This window comes from Vigna angularis, chromosome 9 (assembly GCF_016808095.1).
Source record: "Vigna angularis cultivar LongXiaoDou No.4 chromosome 9, ASM1680809v1, whole genome shotgun sequence".
In the NCBI taxonomy this organism is placed as follows: domain Eukaryota; kingdom Viridiplantae; phylum Streptophyta; class Magnoliopsida; order Fabales; family Fabaceae; genus Vigna; species Vigna angularis.
In genome coordinates, this window is record NC_068978.1 from 6,584,316 (window position 1) to 6,593,451 (window position 9,136).

The 9,136-nt window shown below is 33.0% G+C and overlaps 1 protein-coding gene across 1 annotated transcript; it reads right to left on the bottom strand.

The window, feature by feature from the left end:
• Nucleotides 1-1,199: 1,199 nt before the first annotated feature.
• On the bottom strand, nt 1,200-8,308 carry LOC108322603 (mediator of RNA polymerase II transcription subunit 19a). The gene is made up of 8 exons (XM_017554745.2): nt 8,024-8,308; nt 7,826-7,943; nt 4,036-4,102; nt 2,707-2,996; nt 2,304-2,555; nt 1,976-2,035; nt 1,669-1,817; nt 1,200-1,573 (listed from the first exon to the last, which is right to left on the bottom strand). Exons 3-7 carry the CDS (start codon nt 4,064-4,066, stop codon nt 1,767-1,769), a joined length of 684 nt encoding a protein of 227 aa, XP_017410234.1. The 5' UTR covers nt 4,067-4,102; nt 7,826-7,943; nt 8,024-8,308; the 3' UTR covers nt 1,200-1,573; nt 1,669-1,766.
• Nucleotides 8,309-9,136: the final 828 nt, after the last annotated feature.

The window sequence follows — 9,136 nt, forward strand, 5'->3', positions numbered from 1 at the left end:
TAACCAATGTTTTACCCATGAGGGAGGTTTTGGGCCACTTAACAAGGCGAAGTCCATTAACTGAAAAGTAAGTTTAGGATTTCTATTTGCACACCCTCTTTCTCTATTTTTAAATTTTCATCCATCAAAATTACCCTTTCTATTTGTGCCATGTCAAGGTTAGTAGTAGTTTCTTTATTTACTTAGAAATTTGCTGCCTTTATTCATTCAATGACTTTTTTTTAATTAGATTGATTTTTTTTTTATTTGATTAATTCGTGAATTTCAATTTCAATACATTTGATCCAACCTATTTAATATTTTCGTAAATAAGATAATGACATTTTTTTTATTTGACTATATTATGAACAATCACTTTTTTTTCATTTCCCAAAATGATAATTATATACAAAATAATACGTTACTGATAAAAGTGCAATATATATATATATATATATATATATATATATATATATATATATATATATATATATATATATTTTGTTTACAAATATGAAGTAATATTAAAAGGTATTTATCATGAAAAAAATTTACCTTTAAAAAGTATATTTTAAGATATTTTCAATTCAATAATTCAACTCGCCCCAGATAATTAGATAGAATTGCTAAATAAAAAAGATAAGTTAAACCCAACCCATTTGAATAGGTTTCTGAGTAAGCGTTATTGAATTTCTTTTTGTCAGCCTTTGTTTATTCTGAAACCAAAAAATACAATTACAAAAATTCAACCCTAAATAATTAAGAAACGCCCCCAACAAATTTAATCTCGCATATCAGTTTTGATTTGCCAACAGCATTGTTCAATTAATCTGCCATTTGTTCACCAAATGTCCCAAAGCTAGTTTAGGCATATACAACAGTTTATACACAATTGTTTGTCTATCTTTTTCTATCATTCAAACATAGCGAATTATGTGTAGCAAAGTGGTAGATAAACAAAATTATTGTCCGAATTGTTCCATAAATTGTTATAAACATAACATTTCTCAAAACTAAAAATGGTGAAGAGGTTGCTTTGCAGCAGTTGTCAGATAGTGCTGTCATAGGTACAGACTTAAAGAGACAAAAGGAGTGTGTTAACATTTGCCATCCTTTGGAAAGGCACATCCAATCTGATTCAAAGGTACTTGATGGATTAACCTTGTACTGTTGTACAATGATCAACATACACAATAGTGGATTTGCTAGAGGCTAAGGCAAAACATTCAAATGTACGTAACATTAGATTAGATACATGATATGGGGGAACGCAATCAATGTACGTAATCCCCATAGTTAATTCGTTATCCTAAACAAAAAGACTGAAAACTCTAGTTTGTTTGAACTACAGATTGATTAAGAACACTACTAAAATACTTTAAAAGACCAAAATAATGTATACATGTTGAGATATCCAGTGCTCCAATAGACTGGGAAAAGGAAGAGGAAAGTTTTGCAGAGTACTGGCAACTATATAAGGTAACTGTTATTGTACAAAAGAAAAAAGATTGTCTTCATAAAATTTTACCTGCGCCCTTTTTCTTCATCAGGTGAATTCACCATCATGAAATCTTTAGTCAGATCACTAGCTACCCTGAAAGAAAATACAAGATATTATTACCAGATGCCACATAGCTGTCAACTATGCCAGAAGATAAATTGAAGATTGTGGTAGATGTAATGAAGTACCTCATGAAATTTGATAATGTCAATTGAAGGCCCCTCCAACTTTTAACAAATGACAACAACCAATTGAGGAAAAGAAATGAACTACAGTATGACAACACTTAGCCAGCGACCTTAATTGCTCCCAATTCATCAATTTTTGAGCTCTTGTGCTGCAATGATATTAAGAAAATCAATAGAGAAGTTCACGTGAGATTGGACATGATCAACCACAGAGAAGAGATGGACATTTCAGAAATGTATAGAAAAGAAAAAGAAGAAAATAAAGGTTGAAAGCTTAATCTCCAGACAAAGTGTTTTCCTTTATTACCTTACTCCTTTTGTGTTTGTGCACATCATTAACATCATCATCTCCATCATGCTTCCTTTTCTGAAATATAGTGAGTTAAAAAAGATTAATAAATACAACCAAGTTTTTGCAACATGTCCAGGTAAAATGTGGAGCAAATCCCCTTTTAAAATGCTAACATCAGTTGAGACAGATGTCAATAATCAGATCGTAAATCACAGAACAATTTAATGACCTTTAATCATCACTACAATGAAAAATTGTTGAGTTAATTTGCAAGGTTATGGAAGGACTTTTAGAACCATTTTTATTCTCAATTTGAACACGAGGCCATCTAAAATTTCTCAACCTTTTCATGGTGTTTCTTTGAGTGATCAGCACTGGAATCACGATGTCCACTTTTATCTTTCTTTTTGTCCCTATCCTTGTCCTTGTCTTTGTCTTTGCTTCGGTCTTTATGACGATGCTTGTGCTTCTTATGCTCCTTGTCCTTATCTTTGTCCTTGTCTTTGTCCTTGTCTTTGTGCTTTTTATGCTTCTTCTCCTTGTCTTTGTTTTCACTTTTTGATTTTCCTGAAATAGTAGGAATCCCTTTCTCCGCCTATTAGGGGGAAAAACAAGGAATAAGTGCATGTATATGTCAAAAAAGGACAAACTCAGCTGCTTTTTAGAAGAAGAAATGGTAGCATATCAATTAATTTTATGCAACAAAACCAGATTAATTAGGATAAAAATCAGAGAAAACTTCTTACAGCAGGCAAGTCAACGGGAGCTGTTTCCCTTAGTTGAAAAGCCTCCTTGAGAACATCTAGGTCAAAAGGCTGAATACGAGCATTTGTATCTCTAAAGGAGGATGTATACTGAATAAGTTGATCCAATTGCATCCCATCTCCTTTTCTTATTTCTGTGTCTCCTACAACATTGTGAAGGTAGTGTGTGTCCGCAATAGGAACAGGGAGAGGCCTCTTGCAGAAAAACTCATAGTGGGGTAGTAATTTGAAATGACTTATAAGATCCACAGCACCTGTCAATTCTCTTGGTCCTAATGGTTCAAAAGACAATATTATAGGACAAAAAGAAACACATGAAAGCTTACGGTAAAAGTTGAAAACGGGATGCTTGCATGGTAATTTTTGTAAGACAACGGTACAAATTCTGAATAGATGTCTAGAGCATTATATGTCCACACTTTCTAATTTCTTTTCATCAAATAAATTCGGCCATAACAGTAAATAAACCCATTTGAGCACTTACAAAAAAACATGGCAAATTTTGAGTTCCTATAAACATAACATAGTTTTGGGTTCACAGATACAAAGTTGAAAATTAGAGTAGAAGAGTTTATCTTTCTTGGGAAAAAATATATAATCAATGTACATGCTGATTTCAGTTTTTATGCTATAAGAGAAAAACTTTTATGACAAATATATATCCATGTCCAAAAGTCCAAACCAAAAAGAAAAGCATACACCAATTTCACAAAAATTGAAGATGAAAATAATTCATCATCATCATACTATCCTTCAGCTGAACAGGAAATCAACCATCTCATCAGTCTGATTACTTAATGCATTCTACTTTTTCCTTTCAATTTCAAAACTGTCAACAAACACTAATTGACAAAATAAAAACTGTCAAATGGGCAAATGAATATACTGTTAAAAGTTATAAATACTAACTGTTTGAAATTTTACTTAAGTTTCATCAAATGGACAACTCTTACACTCAATGTTACATCAATAGGGTCTGCTTCGATAAACTTCTTCGTAAGCATTTCTAGGAGAAGAAAATAAGAAGGAAAAATGAAATAGACTTCCGTATAAGCTAAAACTAATTTATGCATGAGTTAAAGTTCATCTTTTAGAGAAGCTAATATGAGCGAGCTAATGCAAATTTAGCACACATAAAATAATTTCAGTTTAGGAGAAGCTCATTTAATTTCTTTCTTCATATTTTTCTTTCTTAAAAGTGATTATAGATGAGTTTTACCCAAATAAACCATACTAATATAATATTACACAACAAACAAAGATTTATATAAAATAATATAATGAATAACACTAATGTAACAAGCTTTTTACCTCCTCCAAACTTTTTGCCTTCAGGATCCATAATTCAATCTTGCATGAGTTGTTGAACCATTACCAACTGCAATTTATTATATGACACAAGGCATCTCATCCATAAATGTCAAAATAGGTTTCAATTGCAAGATATCAAAATGAATACAGGTTCTGCATACAAGGGCAGAGATTTTCTGATAAAGAGGTAAAATTGTATTAAAGAAAAAAAAACTAGGGAAGTTAAATAAGAGTGTGAATAAGGTATCCGCAGAACCATTTAAAAGGTAAATTGCAATAACTACTTCTAAAGTTTCATGAAATTACACAAACTCCCCATGTTTTCTTAACATTTACAACAGCCTCCCTTCATTGGGGAACAAAGTGAAATGTTCTTTAAGCAATTAAAAAAGGGGGTTAGTGTAACGTATAAGAAGAATCTAGGAAGTTACACAGTGTTCTTGCCTTGAAGGCAAAGATTATGGGAACCATGTTGGCAATTGAGTTAGCTGTGGTGAAAGGATGGTCATCCATTTGGTTGGAAGATTCTATGCTATTAGTTGAAGCCTTCAAGAAACCTGTTATTGTTCCCCGAACTTTGAGGGGGTGATGACATTGTTGTTTGATTATTTGTAGTATTTTTAAATTTTTTAAGGTAATAAGAGTGCTGACAAACTAGCAAATTTAGTGATTGATTCTAGGAAATATTTTGTTTGGTTTGAAGACTTGCCCACTAGTATTAGGCAAGATTAATTAGAAACTGGTTTGGACTTCCAGAGTTCAGGTTTTCATGATTGTATCATGGGTTTGGTTTGGTCAACCATGTTTGTACTATTTCTATTCCTTTCTTTCTTTTCAATAATACAATTTTCTTGAAGAGCAAATGATTGGTGAACTTTGGGGGGAGAACCTAATCGGGAGGCCAGAGTTTCGTAGTGATGCCTAGAAGAGAATAACCTTTCACAAAACGAAAAAATTATAGGAGGTTAGTGTAAAACAATATGGAGAATTTTTATAATTTCACAAAACCTCAAGGCTAGTTAGTGTAATTTACTCTTCAAAAAAAGGCAGAAATGAAAAAGCAGAAAACTAAAATTGCAACAAAGACACTTCAAACACGCTGTATTTTTATATTTGTATTGCGAAGTGGCCATTGGCAGAATAACTCATTGCATGGTTAGAATTTCAAATGATCTGTAAGATCCAGAATTGTCATTTCAGTTAGAAACTGTGCACCCATCACCCAAAGTCAGTGTTTTCATGGCCAAAAATGACATAGAAACTGTGCACCCATCACCCATGCAGTACCAAACCGAATTATGTATATCTATGGAGGTGATCAACCATGAATTCCGCTGGCTATCATAGCTCTTTACCATCACAGAACTCTAAAACAGTTAACACAAAAGCTAAAAATGTATTGCAACTTATCAATATCATAAAGTAAAAGCACGTGTCTCTTCATATATCCTCAGTAACCATTCACCGCATTCACAGACATACCAAGCAAATATATATAAATCACTCTGCCTCAAATTACTTTCTGCTAAATTACTGTGAATAAGCTTCTGAGACATTTGAAAAAGCAATAGTATTCCAACAAAACATCATTTTACTTGCGCCATAAAACTTAATATTTATAATATGACTGAAAAAAACCCTAGCCAGTAAAAGTTTATTTAGAATGAACATTCTACACCAACATCTATTAAATATTAATGTGATTTAAATACTAAGGATTGCAACCTATTTCACCTAGCTTTCCCACAACACATCATTCGACCTGAGTCAAAATCCCCAATGTGTGTACAACATCAATTAACAAAAAGTAAAGATTATTCTTTGCCCACAGTCAAAAATCTGCACACAGAAAATGCACCTATATAATTTATTCTCCTTGTTAGTTTATTTTATATTTTTCCCTATTTACAGACATTTAATTTTCAAACCACATAGGTAAGAAAATCTTGCAAGAGAATTCCCTATGGCACAAAAAATCATCATCCAATTAGGGATCTTTAAAATTTTTAATGCAAAGAGAAATCTCACATTTACTCGTATCTCCCATCCCCAAATGCCATTCTGAGGGCATAAATAAGTTTATTTGAAAGGGGTGCTACACTGCTAGTCCAAATTTTGGAGCAGCCCTTGACGGATCTACACAACTATTGACAGCTATCTAAAAGAACAAAAAATTATGCGACTGGAAGTAACTTATATATTAGAGACAAATTCACTTGGATACTAGGCTCGTTTAAATCCAATTCTGAAATGAAGCAAAAACAATGAATTGTCAAAAACTAAACTAGGGTTCTAGAAAGCTGCACTTGAGCATCCAAATGAGTAGCTCGTATTTTTCAAAAAGATAATATGCAGATTTCTCATTTGCTCATTACATGGAAATAAATAACCTTAAAACTACAATTATCAATCTCTTATTGCATTTAACTCTGAAAATGGTATGGCAATGATGACCGTTATTTTAAATATTATATAAAGCAAATAATTTATACTACATATCTATATACTCAAAATCAACACAAAAAACATAAAACTGAAGAAATTTTGTGGAAAATAGTATGTAACAGTTTACACATACAATCACCATCAATCTAGGAGCAACAACATAGCAATGAAGAAGATGGTGAAAAATAAATGTCAAAACAGAGGCAACTTTTTGTGGAATAACAAATCTTGATGTACCAGGTTAAAAATTGGTTATTTTGGTGGTACCACTATAGCATGTGAAAAGCCGTCATCTCTGGTAATTACAACCCAAGGCTGCTCCATTCCACTATCCCACTATAGAGACACTATATGGCACCATTAACTACTAGGCTTAAGACTTGGATAATTAGCCATAATTACTTTAATTTTGTTGATACTAATAACCAAATTTGGCTATTTTGGTAGTGCCAGCATAACGCACCAAAACCCGTTGTCTTGGTAGCATTATTTTAGCACAAAAAAGGCGTTATATTGGTTGTTATAGCTGTTACCTTGGTAGCATTATTTTGGTCGTTATAGCTGTTATCTTAGCATTATTTTGGTCGTTATTTATAGCTGTTATGGGAAATCACTTTGTTATTTGAATCCCATAGCAAACTAAGGCTGCTCCACTTGGCATCACACTGTGGTGGCCTATGAACTACTATGCTTAAAACTTAGAAAATTAGCTTAATTACTTTAATTTAGGCTATACTAATAACTATTTTGCAATTTTCTCTTCTGTTTTTTGAAGGCGACCTGATCTTGATTGGTTAGGCTTTGAAAAGATTAAGTCCCTGCTTTCAGAAAAGGGAAAGCTCAACCATGACCAGCATATGAAGTGGACAGTAACCCTACACGAATTTTACTAGAAGAAGCAAAAATTCAAACCCTAGAATCATCAATCTTTAACCCCCACACCAGGTTAGTCCTCTAAGAGCACAAAAGCAAAGGGGGCAAGGGGATCCAAGAATGTAAACAGTTGAACGCACACAGCCTCATCTGAATTTTGAAATACTAACACTAATTTCTAATCGGTTTTCAATACTTAGCATCTCTTCAGTCAAAACCGCTTTCCAATTCCCCTTCTCCCAGTTTTCAAATTTTGGGATCACTAAATATTCAAACGTAACGTTCAAAAAAAAAAAACAATAACAAAAAATTAGAAGAACTTCTCAGACAGTATCGTTGAGCAGAATACTGGTAAAAATAAACACCACCACACACACCCCAGAAGAAACAAACCACCCTCCTCACCTGAGTTGATAATAACAATAATAAGAAGAAAAAATATGCAGGAATTGAAACAGTGAAGAAAACTCACATGAAGTGAGGCAATTTTGGCTTTGAAAGCAAACAAAAAACCCAATTCTGAAGAACCAGAGCAACGCCAATCTAGAACCTTCTCGCCCTTCGACCACCCGACAAATATCTCCGGAAAGCTGCGCAAAATTGGAATTGGTAAAGCGAAAAAAGCCAAAATCCGCAAAAGGGTACTCGAGTTTGCGAGGAAAAGAGGAACCTTTTTTCCGTGCAGGAAAAACCAGCGCGAGAATTAGAATTGACCCGTGAAGGAGTTGGCGTGCGAGAATGGAAGAAAGGCCGAAAAGTGCAGATCCAAGCAGTGGGAGAAGAAGAAGAAGATTTGGGTCCTCACAACAACACGTAAAGAGAAGATCTTTGGGTTCAGTTCTGGAACAAACTGTTTTTCCTTCGCAACTCGCTCGTGTTTGTGTTTCTCTGTTTTTTCTTTCTTCCTTCCTCTTTCTTTCAGTGTAAAAAAAACAGCAAAACCCAAAATTCTCTTCTATTGCCGATGCCAGTTGCCACCTCTGAATTTATATTTAGCCCTAAGTATGGGTAAATTATCGATCTTACCCTTGGCCAGTGCTTCTGCTATTGGATCAGGTCTTTATTTAATTACAGCAATTGCCACCTTATTTGGGAAAATAGAGTGAGTGCCATGAATGTGCATAGGAAAGATTTTCTCTTTTTTGTTTTTGGTACAATAGTATCATAGTAGACATGTTGAAATTGGGACATTATCCACCCAATTTTCTAAATGCCCTTATTCTTAAGGTACCAATCATTTCACACTAGGGTACATATCACCAAACTATGTAAAATTATCACAATAAAGTCCTTTCTCAATAAAATGGCATCATTTTTTCTCCTTTACAAACTTTGTTTTGTTTGAGTTGGTTTGATATGGAGTGAGAAAGAAATTCAATCAAATCACATTCAAGCCTTTGTTTTATGTTCGTTTTGCTTGGATTGTTAAGTTTAAATCAAGTTGGTTAAAGAGTAATAATGTATTGGATTAGGCTCTTTTAATTACAATAACTATGGATAACCAAAATAGAATTTAAGGAAAACCCTAAACTTAGAAACTAAACACCATTGACATCAATCATCAATCATCATGAGAGTGATATTAATGTCATAATGCAAATTCCCGTTTATATTCTCTAACATGATAAGTTTTACATTTTGGAAATACTTGTATTTTTAATGGAATTTTTATTGCATTTTGTTTGTATGTGTAGTACTTAAATTTTTTTATATTTTTTAATTATTTTTTGTTGTTTAGTTTTGTTTGTTAATTAGGTGATGTAATTATTTTTTTCTTTTGTCA